The sequence below is a fragment of the Mirounga leonina genome, unplaced genomic scaffold, assembly GCF_011800145.1.
Source record: "Mirounga leonina isolate KUSES-001 unplaced genomic scaffold, KU_Mleo_1.0 Mir_176, whole genome shotgun sequence".
In the NCBI taxonomy this organism is placed as follows: Eukaryota; Metazoa; Chordata; class Mammalia; order Carnivora; family Phocidae; genus Mirounga; species Mirounga leonina.
This window is the reverse complement of record NW_023270454.1, coordinates 32,202,908-32,226,747: the sequence shown is the minus strand read 5'-3', so window position 1 is coordinate 32,226,747 and position 23,840 is coordinate 32,202,908. Positions and strand designations below refer to the sequence as shown.

Here is a 23,840-nt window from a genome sequence, read left to right as displayed (position 1 = left end):
GGCTGTGTGCCCACTTCTCTTCATTCACTAACTGCATATTGAATTAAGTGGTAGACATTGTGGTAAAAGCATCAAACAAGGTGCTTACAATCTTCTGGGGAAGACAGACCTTGAACAGGTTGTTACATTATAATGAGGAGTGTTCAGGAAGGTCAGGGAAAAGGTGCGGTGGGTGTAAGTAATGGGCAGTTACCCCAGCTGTGATGTCAGGGAAAACCTTGGTGAAAGGGGTTGTTTGAGCTGCACATGAAGGTTTAGTTAGGTAGAGGAAGGCTGGATATGGGGATGTGAGTTCACAGCAGAAGAGTACATTCAGAGGTTGAAGGCAAAACAGAGCAGAAAGCAGACCAGTGAGGCTGGAGCATAAATAAGGAGGTAGAGACTGGGCAGGTGCCTGAGTTTTGAAGCTACAGTAAAGGATTTGGTCTTTGAAGGGTTTTGAGCAGATAATGGTGCCACCTGATTTGCACATTTGTAAATTCACTTTTGATGCATTGTGGAGACCAGAATGGAGAGGGCAGAGGTGGACACAGGGAGACTAGCCTACCTATCTCCTCCCTCCCTCTCCTCCTCCCTTCCACGAGGACAAGCGTCCCTAAACTTCTTCTGTAAAGGCCTAGAGAGTAAATTTTGGCTTTGCAGGCCATGCTGTCTCTGTTGCAAGTACTCATCTCTGCAGCTGTAGCATGAAAGCAGCCATAGACAATACACAAAAGAATGAACATAGCTGGGTTCCAATAAAACTTTATTTACAAACACAGGCAGTGGGCTGGATTTGGCCCATGGGCATAGTCTGCTGACCTCTGATCTCCAGGGTATTGGGAATGAAGAGAAGTGAATGGATTCAAGGGTACTGAGGAGGTAGGGTCAGTATAACTTGGTTATGGGTTTGTGTGAGAAGGGTAAGTGAGGAGGTGGAGTGAAGTTGGTTTGCAGGTTTCTGTCATAAATAACTGTATGAATAATGGTGCCACGACGACACGCACAGCAAGGGTAGCTGTCTTGGCGAGTGTGAGCATTCAGGAGGATGCCCGGCCATCAGTTGGACATAGGTGTGTGGAGAGGTCTGAGCTGGAGAGAGAAGTGCAGGCAGCTTCAGTGTGTCACAGAGCTTGCTTGGAGAGAGAGACTGAAGAGGGCAAAAGACAGAATCCGGAGTAACTCTAACATCTTGAGAGGAGAGGGGGAAGAGCCACAAAGGAGGCGCCAAAGAGGAAGGAGAAGAACCAAGAGAAGCACAAGTGGATAATGGGGTTAAACTGGCCGAAGACTTGGGCAAAATGAAAAGTGTCTGTCTATTGGATTGGGATATGAAGCGGTCATTTATAACTTTGGGTAAAGCAATTTCAGAGAGTAGTGGGCTTTTTTCTTTTTATGTCTTTGATGGTGGGACTCGTTTACAAAAAGACAAATTCAGAAATGCAGTTCTTCCTTAAGATTTTAGGTTCAGTTTACAAATGGTATTGTTCTGTTTAAGTCTAGCAGATACTAGCGATTACTTTTTAAAAGAGCTTTTGGTTAGTATTTGGTCCCATTTACAAGCTTGGCTAAACTCCTTAACTATCTTTACTGCATTTTATTTTTATTTTTATTTTTTTTAAAGATTTTATTTATTTATTTGAGAGAGAGAGAATGAGATAAAGCATGAGAGGGGGGAGGGTCAGAGGGAGAAGCAGACTCCCCGCTGAGCAGGGAGCCCGATGCGGGACTCGATCCTGGGACTCCAGGATCATGACCTGAGCCAAAGGCAGTTGCTTAACCAACTGAGCCACCCAGGCGCCCTCTTTACTGCATTTTAAAATGCATTATATTTTATTCCAGTATTGGTACTTTATTTTTTTATTTTTATTTTTCTTAGAATTTCTTTTTTTTTTTTTAAGATTTTATTTATTTATTTGAGAGAGAGAGAGAGAGATAGAGGGAGAGCACGAGACAGGGGAGGATCAGAGGGAGAAGCAGACTCCCCAGTGAGTAGGGAGCCCAATGTGGGACTCGATCCTGGGACTCCAGGATCATGACCTGAGCCGAAGGCAGTCACTTAACTGACGGAGCCACCCAGGTGCCCCAATTTTGGTACTTTCTTTGCTGAATGAAAATTGCAGTAGTTAAAAATGTGGTTTTTTAACATAATATACTTAGGTAATTCTTAATAAATCTAACAAATTAAACACCATTGTGGTGGTTCTACTTAATACTAAATCTTCTTGGAGTGAATAAATGCTTACCCACAATTAAGTCAGCCAAGGATTTGGGGAATGCCCCTTACTGTACTGAGTGAGATTTCCTGGTGTCCTGACTGTGACTGCCAAGCCGAGTGCCTTTTTTTATTTTATAATCACTATGCCAGACACATCAGACTGAACAAAAAAGGAGCCCTCACAGCTTAGGTTGTTTGGATTTACATGCCTCACTACCTGACTGCTCTGTGCCTTCACTGTATGCAGCCCCCACCCTCCCACCCACACGGCTACATTCCTGGGTTGGGGTTTGCATTTCCTCCTCTTAAAGATATGCCACTTATCATCCCGTATGGCTGTTAAGATCTTTGAATTTGACGAAATTCTGCGTTCTTTTCATTTACTTTGGTCTCTTCCGTCCATAGCTCTTTCACATATCAAAAATGATCATGATGGCCAGTGGAATTTTAGACCCCTCTGAGTGTTTTGTCACCACTTCTAACGTCATTCTACTAATGGAAGGCAGACATAAGAACAGTTAATTGGCTATTACTGGGTGTGAACCTACTTTGAAATGAAAGACTCCTATGTTGAAACAGAATGTTCAGAAAGTATAAGAAATGCCAAACTACAGTGTTCCTGTGTATATTTAGAACATATTTATCTCCTTACTGCCATAATAGGAATTTTCATGTTGCCCAAGGGAGAGCTTATGATTTCCATTAGAATGTAAGCTCAGTGACAGTTTTCTGTCTTACTCATGTTTATTTCCAGCTACCAGAATAATACCCATCATTTAGCAGATGCTCAAATATTTATTAAATGAATGAATGAATGAATGTCCTGAATAAATGATAGTTTACTACGAATATGAGATTGAACTTTTTGCCTCTTTTAAGTGTTTCCCCCCCTTTTTTCTTCTTTTAGGAAGAAACCACTAATACTAGCCTCTTGCAAGTGCAACTGGAATGCAGTTTACATAATAAAGTGTGTCAGCAATTAAAGGTATACTAAAAAATTCACTGTTTTTATCCTTCCTTTCCTGCCTCTTGGCTTGGAAATCAAAAATAAAATGACATATTCTGCTTTCAGAAATACACATGTCCTTGCTTTTCTTTTCCTAAATTTGAAATCACCAAGTTTGGATGATTTTTTTTTTTTTTTTTTGAGTTTTTCCTTTTTTTCCATCCCTCCAATCTCAGAGTTGTTATATGGAATCTGATGATGTTTTACGGCTACAAATGAGCATAATTGTGACCATGGAAAACTCCTCAAAAGAATTTGAAGAAAACACACAAGATTTGTTAGATCATCTTTCTATTATTTATGTAGCTACAGATAAATCTGGGACCTCAGGTAAGGTGGAATCTTTTAAAATTTTTATTATATATTTTGATTAACCTGCATCATCATTCTTACAGCATTTACTTGTAGATTCTATCATATATGCAATGCAAGACAAAGAGCCTTTGCTTTCATTATTAAAAGATTGAAACAGTAACTGGTTCTCAATCTGCAACTGCTAGTAAGACTATTATTTTGGAGTAAATTAAGTGGCAACTGCGAACCATTCTGAGTTACCTTGGGAATAATTTTTCTTGGCATTCTGGAGATAGTAAACAAGTTAAACAGGCACAAGAATCTAATATAAATATTCACAGAGTATTTTAAGTCTCCTGTTTCTTGTTCCATTGTTACTGATTTGCAGAAGCTCAGTTAAATCATGCCGATGTGTACTTTTAATAGTTGATTGGGTGCTGGTTGTTCCTGGATGCCTGGCAAGTGAGGATAGTGTGAATTTTAGTGTTCATTTCTATGAATTTTGTCTTTGAAAATGTGTGTCCCATGTACCAGAAATTACCTAGTTCATCAGTTTAAGTTTCTAAGAACTTTGGTAGGCAACACATATTATATAGTCCATGACATTTATAACGTAGACATTTGCTATTATCCATTGGTTAGCAAGACTGTGCTGGTATATTTGTATATTATGTATATGTATATATATATGTGTGTGTGTGTGTACTTGTATGTATATGTATACACATACACACATGCACACACACACACATATAAACACATATATACGTATCTAGAGAAAGAATTGTTAGCAAAGCATAATTTTATTTGGGAGTCTTAATTGTTGGTCAAGCCTCATTTACTTTCCATCTCAGAATGGCCAGGTAGACAACAATGTAGAGAAGACCCCTGTCCCATGGGGAGCACTTTTGGTGAAGATTAAAAGGAAGGCTGTGCTTTGAGATCCCAGGGTTTTGTTTTTCCTCAAATATGATCATCTAAATAAGGAAATGAGGGACTGTCTAATCAACAGGAGGACATAGCTTTATTTAAAGCTGTCCAGGGCGCCTGGGTGGCTCAGATGGTTAAGCGTCTGCTTCGGCTCAGGTCATGATCCCAGGGTCCTGGGATCGAGTCCCACATCAGGCTCCCTGCTCCTTGGGAGCCTGCTTCTCCCTCTGCCTCTCTCTCTCTCTCTGTCTCTCATGAATAAATAAATCAAATCTTAAAAAAATAAATAAATAAATAAAGCTGTCCAATTGGTTAGTTTCATCCAGAGGAGTTATAGTATGGCCCTAAACTCAGAATTTCACCACTGGTAGTTCATCTTCATTTAGAGATCCTATATTGGTAGGTCAATCTTTTTGTATGGATCTTTTTTCTTGTGACTTAAAAAAATACCCAACAGAAAATAGTTCCCTGTTTCAATTGTAGTGTTGAAAAACGAGTCACATTTTCTATAGAAATGTGTAATATGGTATTTTAACTACTATATTAAGGTGTGAGAATGAGATGGCTCTTTGTTTTAATCTCATTGCTCTGATTTTTTTGGACAGATGATTCGGCAGTAAATATTTATATATTACATTCAGGAAACAGCCTTATTTGGATACAGGTAATTGTAAATGCTTACATAAAGTAAATTTTAAGCTGACAAGTGTGTGTTTAATTGCAGAGCATGAGGATTTTTCAGGAACAGATACAGAAACACTTGTCTCAATTCTCTTCTGCTTTAATTTATACCCATTTTCCCTTGCTTGAACCCGTATTAGGATGAAGGTTGTCAGCACCCCCTTCATATTGTTATAGAGACATATGCTGAGCAGTTACTTGTATGCCAGTCTGAGCCATTTAGTTCTTTTAACAGAGTTGATTCAAATTGGATAAACATTCACCCAGCTGAGGATAGTAATATGGAGTTTTTTTTGTAGGACGTACATCATTTCTCACAGAGAGATGCTCTGTCCCTGCAGTTTGAACCAGTCCTCCTACCTACTTCCACGACAAACTTTACAAAAATCGCCTCTTTCACTTGCAAAGGTATAGATTTTAAAAATATCGGAGATTGTCTTTTTATTTTCATTATCTAGTTATGATCATTCTTTCTATGAAATGACTTAGAACTACAGAGTAATAAGTAAGGTTTTCAGAAGTAAATGAGTTTGATTATAATACTGCAGCCTTAATAGTTCTAAGAGAGAATCATGGAAAGAATGAGATTGTTGATGTCACTTTTATTCTGCCACATGTGTAGGAGTTTGCATTTAAAGCTTAACTGCCCCAGTTGTGTTTCTTGGTGCAGAATGCAATGCAGATCTAGTGAGTATAAACCCAGTCCTCACTTTGGGTTCTTATTTATTTATGGTAGAGTCCTGTAAAGAAATGCAGATGGTCTTAAACATACGAAAACATGCCCTGCCTCACTTATATTTCAAAAAATATTAATTAAAGCAGCAAGTGAGATATAATTTATTACTTAGATCAATAAAATAAAAACATTGTTAATATTCTGTGTTGGTAATGATTAGGGGGAAAAAACAGATATTTTTGACAAGAGTATAAACCAATGCAGGCTTCTTTGGAGGGAAAATTGACAATCTAAGAAAATTTAAAATGCACATAGATGCTCTTTGATCCTTCTACATCAAGGAACCATCTGCAGATATACTCATGTATGTATGCACAACTGTACCTACAGAAATGTGCACTGTTGGTGACAACAAAGCAGTGTCAACGTCCATCGATAGGAGGCTGGTGAATTGTGCATGTCGTGTTTTTTAAGGGGGGTCTATGTACTTGTCTACGTACAGAACACTGGATGGATGCATAAGAATCTGCTAACAGTTGTTTCCTCTAAGATGAGTGGGAACTCAGGGGTGAATGGTAGACTTTATTTTCACATTTTTGTTAGTGTTTGAATATTTTTTTGGAGCCATATATGTAGCTTAAGGAAAAAAAAAAAGACGGGCGCCTGGGTGGCTCAGATGGTTAAGCATCTGCCTTCGGCTCAGGTCATGATCCCAGGGTCCTGGGATCGAGTCCCGCATCGGGCTCTCTGCTCCTTGGGAGCCTGCTTCTCCCTCTGCCTCTCTCTCTCTGTCTCTCATGAATAAATAAATAAAAATCTTAAAAAAAAAAAAAGAAAAAGAAAAAAAAAAAAAGACTAGAGGAGCCTGGGTGGCTCAGTTGGGTAAGCATCTGCTTTCAGCTCAGGTCAAGCCCTGAGTCAGGCTCCCTGCTCAGCACAGAGTCTGCTTCTCCCTCTCCCTCTGCCCCTCCCTCGTTCGCGCACACGCCCGCCCGCGCTCTCCTCTTTCTCTCTCTCTCAAGTAAATAAATAGAATCCACGCCCCCCCCCCAAAAAAAGACTTGAGTGTTAGTATCAGAGTTAAGAATTCAATACCAGTGTCTTAATATTACAACCTAGCTCAAGGAAAGCTTGAAAGTGTTGTTTTGATAATTCACAATGTTTTGGACTTCATTCCTACTTTCACTGTGAAGCTCCTTCTTGCTATTTTGGTTGTCTTCCTTTCTTGCTCATGTCTCCACATGCTTCACCCCACCCAGCTGAGCATTGTTTTTCACCTTTGTCGTCCCTGGCAGAACTAAAGACTTTATTTATGGTGAATGCAGATCTTTGTAAAGAGAAGCCACAAAGCATTCACTCTCTCTCTCTCTCTCTCTTTTTTTTTCCCCCAAAAGAAGAAGTGAGAGGTTGGTTTAAAAAAGGGGTGGATGTAGGGGTGGGTGGCAGACACCGTGTTTTAAATGATTGGCAACAAGCCAGCAGAGAAAAAGATAGGAGTGTTTGAGAAAGGATTTTACCATTGATATCCAATGCACTGTTTTAATGGAGGCTGAAAAGCGAAGTAATTAGAAAGTTATAAATAAAACAAAGATCTTGTTTTTGTTCACATTTATTTCTTTGTGTCTCAAAACAGCTACATCATGTGACAATGGGATTAAAGAGGACACGAAGAAAATAAAAAACACTTCAACACTAAAAGCATGTCTCTCCTCTCCTGTGGTTCAAGGGTAGGGTAATGATTCCACTTTCCCTTAATCGTATGTTCGTTTGTTTGTTTTCATCTCGCAATGATTTAAAAATATTACTGATAAGATGTGTATGATTCTCTCTCTCAGGACTTGCCTTCCATACATTAACACAGCTAACAAACAGTGGGAGGGCTGACTGCAGACCAGGGGAGAGGAAACGGGATGGTTCAGTTAGCGGTGCAGGTCCTGGGCCAGGGAGCTGAGCTGGGTGTGGGAAAAGGAAGAGGACGTGGCTTTGGGTCCTGGCTTTGCCCTGGCGGCTTCCGTGAGTTGGCCTGGTCCCTTCCCCTCTGGCCTTCAGATGCTCCCCTTGTGGGCATGAAGGTTGAAGAAGGCAGTCTCGAAGCTTGTTTCCTAGCACTACTAACCTTCATTCTTTGACGTTTTATGATGCTCCTCTTTTTGCGCTCAGAGGCACGGTGAGTGCTGACAGTTGTCTCAGGCTCCAGGCTGATGGCGTGATGTCCTCTGTTCACAGGTATTTTAGAATGGACTCCTCTGCAGCCCAGTTTCACATAGAGACTCACGAGAACACGTCAGGAGTTTGGTCAATGTGGTACCTCAACCATTTCGACCGTGGCATTGTATTAAAGGATGTGTTTGTTTCCAAGGAAACCAAGCACATTTTAAAGGTGCGTATGGTATTTTTATCCAGGTTTTAGCCTATTTTAAGCTTTATTTAAGGTCAGATGCTATGAAATTAATATTTATAAAATTTCATTTTTACTTCTGATTTTTAAAGCAAGTATTTTTCTTTCAATGTTTTCAGAGTTACTTCTGGGATCTCTTTATTTTTTTTAACTGTTGTTCAAGGAGTTAAAAGGGACCAAGATATATTCTTAAATGATATTTGCTCTTACCATTGTTCAAAAAAATTACAGTGTATAATTTATACTAAAAAGATTGTATTTATTAAAAGTAAGCCTAATTAATGACAAAATAGACTTTTTCAAAATACTACCCCATGAAAATTTCAAGATTATTTTTGTGAAATTTAAAAGCAGTAGCATACACAACATTTAAAACCTGTTATTTATATAAAAATATTTCAATCTTTGACCTGGAAATAAGTGAGTAAAATTATATTTTTAAAAGTACAGAAGACCTTTAGTATCATACTTTATAATGGTCTTTTTTTTTTCTTTTTTCTTTTTATTATGTTAATCACCATACATTACATTATTAGTTTTTGATGCAGTGTTCCATGATTCATTGTTTGCATATAACACCCAGTTCTCCATTCAGTACATGCCCTCTTTAATACCCATCACCAGGCTAACGCATCCCCCCACCCCCCTCCCCTCTAGAACCCTTGGGGGTTTTTTTTGTTTTTTTTTATGTTATGTGAATCACCATACATGGAACACTACATCAAAAACTAATGATGTAATGTATGGTGACTAACTTTATAATGGTCTTAATCCTAATTAGTGTTAGGAAAAGTAATTTCTCTTGCTTTTTTTCTTTTCAGATTCTGAATTTCACTGGCCCTTTATTTCTACCTCCAGGCTGTTGGAATATATTTTCTTTGAAACTTGCTGTTAAAGACATTGCCATAAACCTATTCACCAATGTATTTTTGACTACAAACATAGGTGCCATTTTTGCAATACCTCTACAGATTTACTCAGCCCCAACCAAGGTATTATTTACAACACTATGTGTTATAATTTTCATAATAATTACTGTTTGTTAACTTACAGTGCTTGGGTTTTATTGGCAGAGTTAAGCTTAGAGTTCTTGAAGACTAGCTAAGAAATTTGAAAGATATTACCAGGCCAATGTTATATGGTCAGTTGTTTAGATATGGAACTCTTTATTTGGAAAGAGTTTCTATTTTTCATAAAGTAATTTGAGGTTCTGGAATAAAATAATACAAATAGATTAATCTCATTTTCATTTGTTTCCAAAATTTGAAGAGCAAGGAATATATGCTTGCTATAGAAAACACAGTTGAGCTTTTGGTGCATACTAGCAATGAATTCAAGTAAACTAGATGGTCAAATGCTTTAGTTAGGCCTCGGGTAAGTGACTCTCAGTTGCTTGTATCCTTGCATTTCTCTAGTGGGCCAAATCTAAAACCTGAAAGGGTTATCAATTAAAATGCTTTCTAAAATCTGGGTAAGCCGTATTTAATTTAGATCTTATCTTAAACATGTCTCATTTTTTTCTTAATGTTTATTTATTTTCATTTGGTTACTGTTATTGCTTCTTTTTAATCCAAGCTCTTCTGTATAACGCTGGGTTCTAATTTTTCACTATGAGACATTCATGCAACCATCTTTATGATTTTTCTCACTTACTAGCGTTGGTGTTTCATAGATAGAAATGCCTCATGCTTAGCTATAGGCTTAAAGGTAGGACCTCTAAAATTAAACTACACAAGATGCAAGGTTAATTCCATTCATCTGTATTTTGAGCAGGGGAGATTTCTTAGAAATCTCCTTTTTCCGATCAAGAGTTGCATTTTAAGAAGAGCTGCTTGTGGGAGGGAGGAGGCAGGTTTCACATATATGTGGAAGTAGGAAGTAGCAAGTCTGTGCTTTCCCAACATGTAGGAAGTGGAACATCAGTTTACATGTCCCAAGTGGCTTAGGAGTTACTATAGGTTGGTATACTGTTTTCCAGAAGATTAGAGTACAGTTTAAAAAACAAAAAGCCTATCAGGAGTGTCCTGAGATTAACCTCTAATTCAGAAGGCAGCTTTGTGTCTTTGGGGCCCAAGGATTGTCCCTATGAGCATTGAAGATTGTGCAAAATCCCCTGCCGTGATCCTGTCTGTGAGAGACAGTTCAGAGCGCTCATTCAAGGAGAAGGAAAGCTAAGAATTCACTTTCTTGTTGTTTGGCTTCTGGTTAAAGAGAAATTCACTGAGGTGGAGGCCATTGTCTGCTTCGCATTTGAGTGCATTAGGATTTTTATGTTTAGTGTTGTGTTTTAAGTTATTCATATATTACTTTTCAATCTAGGAAGGGAGTCTGGGTTTTGAAGTGATAGCACATTGTGGCATGCATTATTTCATGGGAAAATCAAAAACAGGTAAGTATTTTGCCCTTAGGCTTTCTATAGAACTCTAGTTTGGTGTTGGGTGGGAAGTAGTGAGGAAAAATAGCATTTCTAGATGGAATAATTAATACTGTAAACATAATTGTGTCATATTTTATTCTTAAAGAGCATGATCATTCACAGAATGACTTGAAATTGTTAAGAATCCTCCAAAAACACCCAAGGTACTTGTGTTAATAATGTCCCCTTGAACTTTTTGTAAGGGATTTTTTTTCCAAACACGTCATTTGATGGTCACAGCAGCCTTGTGTCCAGGAAAAATTGGAAGGTTCTGGTTCCTTTATAAAAGGGCTGACTACAAGTTAGTAAAAATAACCTGGAATTGCATTTGAAGACTTTAGTTATAGGAACATAAACATCTTACAGGGGGTGCTAGTTGTGGTGTGAGATTGAAATACATGGTGTTGATATAGAAGCTCTTTCTAGTCCTTCTCCTGCCTTCTGATTTATTAAAATATTTAATGTAAGGAGACTGTTACAGTACAGTACAAGATGTCTTTGGGGAGATTCCGACTTTCTCATCCTGGTATGCTCTTTAGCACAGATCAGACAGAACGAATAAGTAGAGAGGGCAAGGTGAACAGGAGGCCAGTTTGTAATTATAAACATGCACCTTCTTCAGGCCCAGCCCCTGCTCTGTGCCCTTCTTTAGGAGGACTGCTGTTTGTCTATCAGCATTGATCATAATCACTGAAAGACTTGGATGATGACGAGCTCTGTTTACAGGGAAACAGTTTAGCCTGTTAGCTTGAAAGCTGTTAAAAATGTTCCAAGAATAATTTTAACTTGTTTCAGGCTGTATTCATGAGCCATGTGTCTTTTATGTTATTATTACCTTTACATAATTCGGTTTAGTTTTGTTTTATACATGTTTGTTTTATTTGATATGTCATTTGCCATTGGGTTAGAGGGACTCCTAGTAAAGTACAGTCAGAGGAAAGGGGGGGATGTTGATTCGCTTGGCAGTCCTCTCAGTTTGAGAAGTCTGACAGCCTGTGGCTTTCTTTCCTAACTGAATTGCATTTTCTGTACATCTAAATATTACATCTGGTCTAACTTGTAGAAAGTCCTAATTGGGAAGGGAGTCTTTCTTTGGATCGGTCTACCTGGGACGTGGATTCAGAACTTGCCAATAAATTGTATGAAAGATGGAAGAAATTTAAAACTGGTGATGGCTGCAAGTATGTCTTCTGTGTTCATCTTTGCTTGTCTCTTTTCTTCAGCACCGGCTCAGAGAGGGGGAACACTACTACGTAGTACTTTATTGAATTTGCACGACTGAGTTTTTAAGAATTAGTATTTCTCTTGGGCCTTTTATTTTGACAAATTTCCAACCTCAGAAACATTGAAAGTATAGTACAGTGAATACTCAAATATTCCTCATAAATCCAGGATCCATTCAAGGATCATGCATTGCATTTGGTTGTCATGTTTTCTTAATTTTCTTTAGACGTGTATCCCTGCCCCCCCTTTCTTCATCTTTCATAATGCTGACACTTTAGAGAGTCTTAGCCGTTTGTCTTATAGAACCTTCAGCGCTGTGGGTTTCAAGTTTACGTTTGCTTTAAACATTTTTGGGAAGAGTGCTGACTACTTGGTTGGTATTATGTCCTTACCATTGCATCACCTCGGAAGGGACATATATGTCAATTTGTCCCATTGTTGGTGTTGCTAAGTTGAATCATTTGACTCTCCCCATTGTATGTGTAACAGATCTCTCTCTGTTATAGATGGATTTTTCCTTTAATAAGTAATTAATAAATAATATGTGCTATGATAATTTGAGATCATATAAATTTCCTGTTCTCTAAGAGCATGTCACCCCATGATCTTAGCATCCATTGATAGTTCTTGCCTGGATCGGTTAGTTGTTAGATCGATGGCTGCAAAAATGGTGATGTTTATAATTGTTTTGTTTATTCTACATTCTTTTTCAGCATCCCTGTGGATTCTTTGTTCATTACCACCACTTACCACCATTATTATTTTTGATGCTAAATTGTCCCAGATTTGACTGATGAGAGCCCCTTCAGGCTAGCTTTTTGGTAGCCTCAAATGTTCTTACCATTCATTCTTTGAGCACTTCCTTGCTTTCTAGTAAGACAGGATGTTTCAGGATCATCTTGTACTTTCTCTTCCCCAGACTCAGAATAAGCCATATTTTTCCCCAAGACCCCTTGTTCCTTTTAGTGGGATTGATATTTAGTGATTTCATTTTTTTAAATGTCAAAATGATTTTTCAATGTAATTTTTCTTTATGAATTCCACAGGAGGACTGTTTTAGGAATGACGCGGTTTGGTCGCTTGAAGAAATCCAAGGAGTCGGAATCCTTTGTTTTCTTTCTGCCTCGTTTGATTGGAGAGCCCAGCCTGGTGTTGAACTTCAGCGCAACTGCCCTGAGGAGCAGCGTGGTAAGGGTCGCATGTCTCCTTGTCAGCGACGCCCCAGCTCTCGGGTTCTTGAGTTACCAGGGTCTTTCCACCTTGAGAATACTGTTTCAGAACCAAACATAATTTAAGTTCATTTTTAAGGGACACACATAGGCTGTTTAGTGCATTTGGTAGGGAAGTGTCAGAAGAACACAACGAGTAAAACTCAAATGCATGAAACAAATACATTTTCTGAAGCTTGTTTTTGATTCAAAATCTATCTGCCAGGAAAGTGTTCAGCTATGAACAACAGAGCAAATCTTTTTTTTTAAGACTTTATTTTTATTTTTACATAAGATTTTATTTATTTGTCAGAGAGAGAGAGCACAAGCAGGGGGGGTGGCAGGCAGAGGGAGGGGGAGAAGCAGGCTTCCTGCCGAGCAAGGAGCCTGATGCGGGACTCGATCCCAGGACCCTGGGATCCCCATGACCTGAGCCAAAGGCAGACGCTTAACCGCCTGAGCCACCCAGGCGTCCCTTTTTTTTTTTTTTTTTAAGTAATTTCTACACTCAACATGGGGCTCGAACTTACAACCCCGAGATCAAGAGTCACAAGGCTCTACACTGAGAAAACCTTGAGTGACACAGGCTTCCGTAGGAGGTAGCTTGTTTCATGTGAGAAGCTCAAAGGGGAGAAGTCCAAAGTGGTTGTAGCAGCAGTGCGATGCCATCAGGAGCCCAGGCTCTGTCCGCCTGCTACTCTCTGTCCTTAGTGTGCCCACTTGTGTGTGCTTCCCTTGAGGAGCTCGGGAGGCCCGGAGAAAGGCAAAGACAGCGAAGGGACACCAGCAGGCTTCCATGTGTGTCTCCAGTCTGACTGCCAAAGAGCTGCCTGCGTCACGTGTGGTCTGGGTGATAATTTACCCTTCGTGAGGCGCTCATTGGGTTTCTTAGGGGTGGCATATGAAGACTCTCCAACAGATGTTCATTTTGAAATGATTTCAACTTAAAAGTTTCAAGAACAGTACCAAGAACTCCCAATCACGCTTCACAGAGAGTCACAGTTTCCACATTTGCCACATTTGCTTTATCATTGCTTCTCTCTCTTTCTCGGCGCACACACCACACACATTTTTATGGGCCATTTGAGAGTGTCAGACGCTATGCCCCTCTTGTTTCTACTTCAGTGTGATTTTCCTAAGGACAGGAGTGTCTTCCCACATGTCAGAGTATAATTATCACAATCGGAAAATGTGACATTAATCAGCATAATGCAATCTATATTCAGATTTTTCCAGTTACCCCACTGACATACTTTATGGTAGGCTTCCCCCCCACCCTGCCCCCCTGGTTCAGGATCCAGTTCAGGATCTTGAATTGCATGATTGCATCTTTTTTTGTCACCTGAGCCTTTCCTTGCCTTTCCTAGCAGAGACATGGTTGAAGAAGGCAGGCTCTTTATTTTCTAGAGTGTCCCTCGATTTGATTTGCATGATGGTTCCTCATGATTAGATTCAGGTTATGAATTTTTTGCAGGATTATTTCAGGGGGCAACGCCATGTCCTTCTCCAGGTTTTGATTTGCCTTTCCCCGTATCTAGGTGAAGTACTTTGTGGTGAAGAACCCTTCCTCCTGGCCAGTCTCCATGCAGCTCCTGCCTCTCTCCTTGTACCCCAAGCCTGAAGCTGCAGTGCGCCTGCTGCATAAATGGTAAAGTGCCCGGTTGAGGACTTTCTGACAGGGTTTGGGAACTATTGTTACGACTCAGAATTATTCTAAGTCCTTCACATTTTTCACCCGGAACCTGTATGCGGGTGTACACAGTATTAACCCTGGTACCTGGACACCCAGCTCCCTGGGGCATATACCTTGATGGAAATTGCCACTTCCCTTTGCTGTGTGGCATCTTTAGTGTTACCGTGTCAAGGCTACTTCCTGGCAGAATATTGTTTTCTTTGGCCGGGGAATCTCTAGGACTGTGATTTTCCCACATATACTCTAAAATTTAGAATCTAAATCACAATGATCTCTGGGCGACACAAGAAAGTGAGTTTAGTGTTTTAGTACGTTTTAACTGAGTGTTAGAAAAGATGATCATTCTTTTAGTTCATGTCTAAAAGATGTTAGATGTTCATGTTACATCTTATTTTTACAAAGCAATCGCAGTTTCACTTAGAACGTTCTCTTCCTTGGCTTCGTAGAACCTACTCTGATCCCAGGGTTTCTCAGCTTCAGTGCTACTGATATTTTGGACAAGATGATTTTATGTTTGGGGGGAGGGGCTGTTCTGCGTTTTGGAGGATGTTTAGCAGCATCCCAGGCTTCTACTCAAGAGGTGCCAGTAGGATCTTCCCAAAAATGTCTTCAGGTATTGCCAGATGTCCACTGGGAGATAAAATTGTCCTTGGTTGAGAGTCACTTCCTGTCAGGTTCTATATGGACCATTTGGAGGAAAAAAAATACTTCATATTTAGAACTTTTTTTTTTAAAGATTTTATTTATTTATTTGGCAAAGAGAGACACAGTGAGAAGAGGGAACACAAGCAGGGGGAGTGGGAGAGGGAGAAGCAGGCTTTCCGCGGGAACAGGAAGCCCGATGCGGGGCTGGATCCCAGGATCCTGGGATCATGACCTGAGCCGAAGGCAGATGCTTAACGACTGAGCCACCCAGGCGCCCCCATATTTAGAACTTTTGTTACCATATGCTTCTTTACATTCTGTGCTACCAAAGTCATTCATTCAACGATATTTATTGAGCACTTATAATATGCCAGGGAGAGTGCAGGAGCCTGGGACACGCTAGTGACAGGATGGGGTGAATTGTGTATGCAAATACATGTACTCACATAATAGGTATATGTGCACACATATTAGTCTCTCTTTATTGGCAATCTGAATGTTATTTCAAACATTTTTTTTCTTTATAGGTTTGGCACCGATATGCAGATGATTAATTTCACAACTGGTGAATTCCAGCTCACCCAAGCTTGCCCTTACCGGGTAGGATGTCCTTTCTAAATAGAAAGAGAATGCTAACAAACTATACACATAGCATATGGGCTCTACTGATTTATGTTTCGAGCGTCTTTTCATAATATATGTGGCTTTCTTATTTTTATATTCTAGACATTAAGCACACATAGCAGATTTTTCCAATTAACGAATGCAGCAGGAGCTGTACGGTTCATGTTAGCCTGTAAATCATTTTAATTTGATAGTTTGGATTCATGTGAGTGAAGAAATAACAACTGAATCAGGGCTATGTAGAAAACCATAAAACTTGAGACCCCGGAATTTACAATTCTCTTTTAGTTTCCCCATCCAGTTTTTTTTAGGGCTGCATAAGGTAAAAAATACACTTAAAAAAAAAAAAATCTTCTCCTACCAAATTGGCTTCATGTTTTGAGCAAGTTACCCAGTTTCTGTGATGTTCACCTCATCTGTAAAAAAGGATTTCTCTGAAATTCTTAAGCCTCTGGGCACTCATGAGGTCTTGCACAAATACTTAGGGAGGAGGAATAAACATGTCATGTGGTGAGGATGTTGTCTGGGCACTTGGCAGCCTTGTTTCTTAGTTTCCACTCAGTAGTTCTGTGGTTCTTTGTACGGAGCCGAGTGTTTTCCTTACAAGTATCCTATGTGTGAGATCAAGTCAGACACGGAGCATCTGTTAAATGAGTACAAACACACATGCAAGCACACATAGGCACACAACTATATTTCTAATACACACGTATTTAAATGCCTTGGGTATTTTCTTCTTTCTTGGCACTTATCCCTCTGAAGATATGCTGTTGGCTCTAGGTGAACTTGAATAGCAGAAAGAGGGAAACCAGATAACCTCCAACTAAGAGTTAAAACTCATCAAAACAAGTTTTTAAGTGGATTTAACAGAGACTTACAATAGGAAACACATTACAGCAAGTGTTCCTTTCTCTTTGTAAGCGGTCTAGGCAGCTGCGTGGTCTTGTTTTTGTTAGTGAGCCTGCTGTACTCATTCCCTCATTTTCTCCTTTCCACCGAGCAGCCTCCCAGGGCTGTTGGGAGGTAAATTAGTCCAAAATACTAAGAGATCTTTTGCCCCCGTGGTTGAACCGTATATAATTTGGAATTCCAGAAATAATGCCAAATTCCTTTTACATATAAATGTTCTGTTCAAATTTGAACAAATGGTGCAACTCACTTGGAAAAAGTTTTTCATCTGTGATCGAAGGTTTCCCCCAAGGAGAGTACACCTTTTGCCATCAAGAATGGTATCAGTGCCTTTGAGACACTTAAGTTTAACTCAAAATTCTTATTAGAACTCTGTCATGTAAAGATAGCACACATTTTTTTGATGTTGGTTTGCTTTTAGAAACGTAATTCCTCTAGTGAAGAGTAGGGGGAATTGGACAGTCAGGTTTCCAAACCCAGGCTCATAACATGGGCTTGCTGCGTGACCCCGAGCAGATTCCTTAACCTCTCTATAGCCTCCTCTCTCTCACTTACAGTAATGTTGGAAGATTCAGTAAGGTTTATGCAATGCTCGGCATCTTATAGACCTTACTATATTCCTGTGCCTGGCATATAAGAACTATTTAATAAAGGGTGTTTTTATTATTAGAGTTTTAATACTAAAAATCAGCTTTTTCTTCAATATTTATATTAGATATATATAAAGCAGGGTTTCTCCCCTCATGAAGTTTATAATTCTAATGAACACGAAACAAGTACCATCCCTGTTTCTTCTTCCAGATAGCATGGGGACATGCCAGCAACAGTTGCAGAATAAAACAAATTTAAAAATGAAGAATGCAGAAAAGAGAATTATTACCATGCAAATTATATGATTATAGCGCTAAGAAATTAATAAATTGTTTTTAGTGAGAAGGATCTGGAAAAAGCAGTGGAAAGAGGAAAAATAATGAAGACCTCAATCTTGAGTACTAAATGCAGAACACAAGATTTAGTCAGAGTTAGAAATCTTGGGGAAGGTCAAGGAGGACATGAATAGAGCTCTTTCTCGTGAGTGCAGAGACTAAATGTAATAAAGATGGTTTCTGTATAAACCGAAGCTCAATATGAAAGAGAAATTTAGGGTTGTCCAGCAGTGGAGGGGTGTTTGGTCAGCTCCCCATAGCATTCAAGCAGAGGCTGTTTGGTCTGTTTTCTGAGGGATGTTTTCTAGTCAGAGCATCTTGGCAGAGAAGGCTGCTTCTGGCCGCAATTCCCCTCTGAGCCAGGAAGCAAATCCCCTTGCCAGCCTCCATGGCAGGTTGTCCTGCAGCCTCTGCCTACACTTCTCAGCTGTGGGTCGGGAGCTGTTGGTTGGTGTGAGCTCTCAGGGTAAACAGGTTCAGCAGGTCGATGAGGGTAGTCACATCTGGATGTTAAAAGAAGAGCAATCATGGTTATACTCTAAAATGCATGTAATGAAGACGGAAGCTTGCTTAACAGGATTCCATTTAATTGCATTTATTAAATTTGCAGGGCATGCATTCTGAGGAGTCCGGGTTTGGCATCCTCCACTTACATTTGCAGCCTCTGGAGATGAAAAGGGTCGGTGTGGTTTTCACGCCAGCTGACTACGGGAAGGTTACGTCACTCATACTACTCCGGTAGGTGTGTCCCCATCACGGAGCCCGTTTCTTTCCCTCTGACTCATCCATCCAAGTCTCTTTCTCTCAAGGATACGTACTCTCTTTAGCCAAGAGCTGACATTGATCTCTCAGTCAGGCCGGTAGGGATGAGGCCGTGTTGCAAGGTAGGCAGAGGAAAGGATCCCTGAGGCTCCCTGCTTACACCCCTGGGGCCTCTGGCCTTGTAAGGTAGGGGCCGTGTGTGTGTCCTTCTCTCCAACAGCCACAATGTATTTTGCTCAGCATCCCATCTGTTGCTGTCTCCAAGGGCAGAACACACAGACACACACACACACACTTCTCTGACCTTAGCTTAGAGAAGTAATTGAAACACTGCTGTGTACGTTTTCATTCTGCAGTGTTTGGATTTACTCCACTCTCATAGCTGCCTTGCTTCTGGAATTCTCTGTAGCCCCAGAGGACAATGGACTAAGGATTATTGAGCCCATTGGCTTTTTAAAATTTCTTTTTCTTTCTTTTAAATGACAGTGGTTGCTAACTGATTTAAACACCTAATGTTTTTCATTATTAAATCCTTTTCATCTTTAGGTAGTCTTTATTGAGAGTCTTCTTTCAAAAATTTACAGTAAATACAGATGTTTGTTGAAGCTCTCTGCATTGGTGAGAAGTCTAATTTTTAATAAATGACATTTTAGTTCTTTTTAAAGCTTTTCTAATATCAGATCAGCTGGCAAAGACTTTCTTATTCTGGACTTCCTTTAATATATGAGTTTTTTCTTCTACAAGTGAATGCCCTGAAAAAGGAAAATGTACTAAAGTTTTTAAAAGAGTGTGTTCTATTAAGCATTTTAACTAAGACTTCTCATGCCCTGCAATGTCTTTCATCTTAAACCCATTCTTCATTGAAGAACTAAGGTTCTGGGAAGTGCAGAGATGAACTTTACCTCATCCCAGGTTAAACTCTCCTGGCTTCGAAAAGTCTAAATTATTTATAGTACTTAATTTATTTTTGATGTTTCTGTATTGATAGTATTTTTCTGTAGACAATAACATAACTTAAAGGTTTTTAAATGGTTAAAGATTCTTAATCCTTTAGATAAAGATATAAAGATACTGGTGTATTTTGCATAATTAGGCATGAATTCCTTCTCCGCTTCTACAGTATTTGCATTAATGAGGACTGGCTTTCACTCTAGTCTGCATCATTTAAACTTCTGTCCATTTAACTTTTTATGTCCTAGCAATCATGGTTTCAGTTACTGAAAAGGCAAAAGCTAGTCTGAATTTGTATTTGATGACTAAGAACTTGAGTAGATATAGGTTATTTGTGGGATGACATTATAAATCTTTGGTTCAATAGAAATAATAAGATTCTATTTCTGGAATTATCCCTAAGGCAGAATTTCCTACAGTCACGATTACTATGAAAACTCCTTAATTCACCCTGTAAGCAATTTTTGTCAATTAGCCTAAATTTGTTAATATTTCTCTGGGTCCCCAGTTTATCTTTTCAGTTTGTTTTTTTGTTTGTTTGTTTGTTTCCTCTTGGAGGTCTGATCACCACCCTGGTGGCTGGTTATTAGAAAAACATGGCTTTGCATTCTCCGGCCAAGGCAGGAGAGTGAAGAGGAACATTGTTCTTGTTCTTGCCGTAGTCAGCCTCAGCCTGCCTGGGCTCTTCTGAGCCCATGGGCAGCTTCCGTTGCCCGTGGACACCCTCTAATTCCATGAGACGGCCGGAGGTGCCACGCTATTTAAATTGATTTTCTCTTTCACAACGTTACCCTGTTCTTGCCAATTAGGAATGTTTAAGTCCAAGTGCACTGTGTCTTGTGACTCTGTTGTAATGCCTTTGCATTTGTATGGGTTGCCCCACTAGGAATAACTTGACAGTCATTGACATGATTGCTGTGGAAGGGTTTGGAGCCAGAGAGTTACTGAAAGTGGGCGGAAGGCTTCCTGGCGCAGGAGGTTCACTCCGATTCAAGGTGCCTGAGTCCACGCTGATGGACTGCCGACGACGTGAGTTCACATACCTGGCCCTCGGACAGCGAAGGCTTGGTGCGAAAGCCAAGGGCAAAAGGATTCCATAAGAGGATTCTTTTTAAAATTGACAATAAATTCATGGCATTGATGCAAATAATTAAATCAGGCAAACATCTGAGCATATATGATAGGCTAGTACTGCTTAGAAAAATAGCCTTAGATATTTAACCCAACTTAAATGATACCTAGTTAAAAAGTATAATTGCTAAATTATCAGTATAGTGATGGATATTTAAGATACATAGTATGAAGATGTCACTTTGGTTATCAGCTATGTCTTCATAAAAAAATCACACCAAAATGATGAATGGCGAGAAGAGTAAAGGTCTGCTAACCGGTAGAACTTTATGCAGTAATGGAAATGCTCTGTATCTGTGTCACCCAGGAAAGCAGACACTAACCACATGTGGTTAATGAGCAGTTAAAAGTATAGCTGATGTGAGTTTTTAAATTTACTTAATTTTAATTTTAGCCATGTATGTCTAGTGACTACTGTATTAGACATTGCAGATTTTAGAAACTTACCTAAATGTTGCATTAGAAATTTCCAAATTGTGCATATATGTAACTCAAATGCTTCTAAATTATTTATATGAGTTTCAAGAACTTCCTCAGGAACTAAAACAAAAATCAAACAATAGATGTAAAATGTTTTTGGTAAATTCCTTGTTTTCCTATTAATATTTTGTATTTCTGGAATACACTGAAAGCATTTTAGTGTAACACTGTGCTCCTATGGCAAAAGCTGGTTGGTGAAAGTATTGGATAGTTTGTAGCAATATCTAATGCCTGATTGGAATTTCTTTTTTAAGACAACTATGCTGAGCATTGAGTTTGGGTGGCTCAGTTGGTTAAGCGACTGCCTTCAGCTCAGGTCATGATCCTGGAGTCCCCGGATCGAGTCCCGCATCGGGCTCCCTGCTTGGCAGGGAGCCTGCTTCTCCCTCTGACCCTCCTCCCTCTCATGCTCTCTGTCTCTCACTCTCTCTCTCTCTCTCAAATAAATAAATAAAATCTTTAAAAAAAAAAAAAAAAGCATTGAGTTTGAAAAGATTTACTGACCATTTGTGTTCAAAATTCATCAGAGTATTCACTTTTCCATTCATTCATTCATTCATTCAGTACCTTAGAGTTGACCTTGACAGATGAAATTAGGGAAAATTATAAAAACTACAGAACTACATAAAATTTTAGTCTTTATATGGGAAAGATTGTGGGTTATAAATTTATAGGAATAATTTAAAGTTGTGGTAATGCTTTTTTAAACTCCCCATATAAAATGTGCTCTCGTTTTTTTGCAGAGACTTAGCGACTTACTTCCTCTGAATGTAGTGGGTGTTTAAACTGTGTTTCTAGAAGCACAGACTCTTGCTTTTAACTGGTCCCTGTTCAGTGTGAGGATCCCAGGAACAAAGTGTGCATGGTGTCTAGGGGTACCCAAAGTACTTGGCTTCTGAGAAGAATAAACTTCTAACCTTAACTTTTAATAAGTAAAAGAACAAAGAAGAGATTCTGATTACTTTTGGTACCTAGGAAGGTCATATAACTTAAGAAAAATCTTGACTAATTAAATTTTTTTATTGTATTCTGGTAGTATAAGAAAATCTATGACTGTTCTAGAAATTAGATAGAAGTTGTACTTTGGGCTTATACTGCATTTTTTTTTCACATTTTAATAATATAGGTCATGGTTTATTGATTCAGTAAATGTTGATTCAATAAATGACTCTGAATAAATTTTGCAGTTCATACATACTAAATATCACTTTTTATCCTCACTTAGAACTGAAAGACAGCAAGCAAATTTTATCTATTACAAAGAACTTTAAAGTTGAGAATATTGGACCACTTCCTATAACTGTGACATCTTTGAAAATTAATGGGTATAATTGCCAAGGTTATGGATTCGAAGTGCTAGATTGTCATCAATTTTCCCTGGCCCCAAACACATCCCGGGATATCAGCATCGTGTAAGCATTGGGTTTTACTCCCTTAGGTTTTGTGGTGCATTTAATAATGTGGGGAAGAAAACCTTTTTTGCATTGGTAAGACATGTTAAGTTGTTTTTATACAAACATATATTGTAAGTAAGAAATATGGCTGCTATCGTGATTATTTTGTTTTGTGCCTAAAATGAAAACGATTCAAGTTCATAAAGACGAATCTTCTGTTACCAGGTTTACTCCAGACTTTACCTCTTCCTGGGTCATTCGAGAGCTGACTCTTGTAACTGCAGCAGACCTGGAGTTTCGCTTCACTCTCAATGTGACCCTCCCCCATCACCTGTTGCCTTTGTGTGCAGACGTGGTTCCAGGACCCAGCTGGGAGGAGTCGTTTTGGAGGCTTACAGTCTTCTTTGTCAGGTATGCTACCACCTTCAGGAGAGTTGCATGAAAATGTATTTTGCCTGCGTGTAAAAAGCATATGAATCGTCAAAAAGCATATTCAAAGTGTATGAATTGAGTGGAATTTACATTGCTTTGTGAACCTCAACATAGGTGAAATAGACAAAGTAGTAACTGGTAAACTTTAAGATAATAGTAAACTTATTGTAGGAGATTCATGGGACCTAGAAGTATAAGAGATCATTGTGCTCCCTATACTTCCATTGGCAGTCACAGTGGAAAATACGGATGTTACTCCTTTTGGCTTGGCGCAGTGGCAGTTTGAGATTGGAAGACTGGAGTGACCCTTTTGGAGTGATTTTGTCATGAAAGTGCCTTTAAAAATGGAATTGGAATGTCAGACTTACAAATGTGCACATTTTTAGAAACTTGGAGCTTTTTAAATCTTTAAGTCACATCAGAAATGATGATGTGATACATTTTATGGAATTTCAATGCTGTATCTTTAGACATTTTGCATCAACCAACCACTGCTCTTCTGTAAGAGAGCTGGTCTCTTTAATGCCGGTCAGAACCATGCAGTAATGAGCCTCGTTGCTTTCTTCCTCAGTTTGTCCCTGTTGGGTGTGATTTTAATAGCCTTCCAACAAGCACAGTACATTCTTATGGAATTCATGAAAACAAGACAGAGGCAAAATGCTAGCTCATCTTCACAGCAAAACAATAATCCGATGGATGTAATTAGCTCCCATTCTCACAAGTAAGAATTCTTGTAGAGTGTGTGTGTATGTGTGTTGGAGAGGGGGGAGGAGCTCTCACATTTGATATCACTCAGTTCTGATTTTAAGGTAATATAAATATTACTCTGCTTCCAGATTTGTCTTCATAAAATTTTCTTGAAG

General features: G+C 39.2%; 1 protein-coding gene across 1 annotated transcript in view; it reads left to right on the top strand.

Annotated features, from left to right (window-relative positions):
- The window catches only part of TMEM131L (transmembrane 131 like), a 166,672-nt gene that overhangs the window by 109,959 nt on the left and 32,873 nt on the right, over window positions 1–23,840 (top strand). Inside the window, exons 9-25 of the mRNA XM_035023255.1 lie at window positions 3,105–3,182; window positions 3,380–3,533; window positions 5,033–5,091; window positions 5,408–5,516; window positions 7,418–7,511; window positions 8,011–8,164; window positions 9,004–9,174; window positions 10,502–10,571; window positions 11,662–11,779; window positions 12,869–13,010; window positions 14,569–14,678; window positions 15,896–15,968; window positions 18,438–18,565; window positions 20,427–20,569; window positions 22,377–22,563; window positions 22,771–22,956; window positions 23,549–23,698. Of these exons, the coding sequence (XP_034879146.1) occupies window positions 3,105–3,182; window positions 3,380–3,533; window positions 5,033–5,091; window positions 5,408–5,516; window positions 7,418–7,511; window positions 8,011–8,164; window positions 9,004–9,174; window positions 10,502–10,571; window positions 11,662–11,779; window positions 12,869–13,010; window positions 14,569–14,678; window positions 15,896–15,968; window positions 18,438–18,565; window positions 20,427–20,569; window positions 22,377–22,563; window positions 22,771–22,956; window positions 23,549–23,698 (2,126 nt within the window). The remainder of the gene's footprint in view (window positions 1–3,104; window positions 3,183–3,379; window positions 3,534–5,032; window positions 5,092–5,407; window positions 5,517–7,417; window positions 7,512–8,010; window positions 8,165–9,003; window positions 9,175–10,501; window positions 10,572–11,661; window positions 11,780–12,868; window positions 13,011–14,568; window positions 14,679–15,895; window positions 15,969–18,437; window positions 18,566–20,426; window positions 20,570–22,376; window positions 22,564–22,770; window positions 22,957–23,548; window positions 23,699–23,840) is intronic.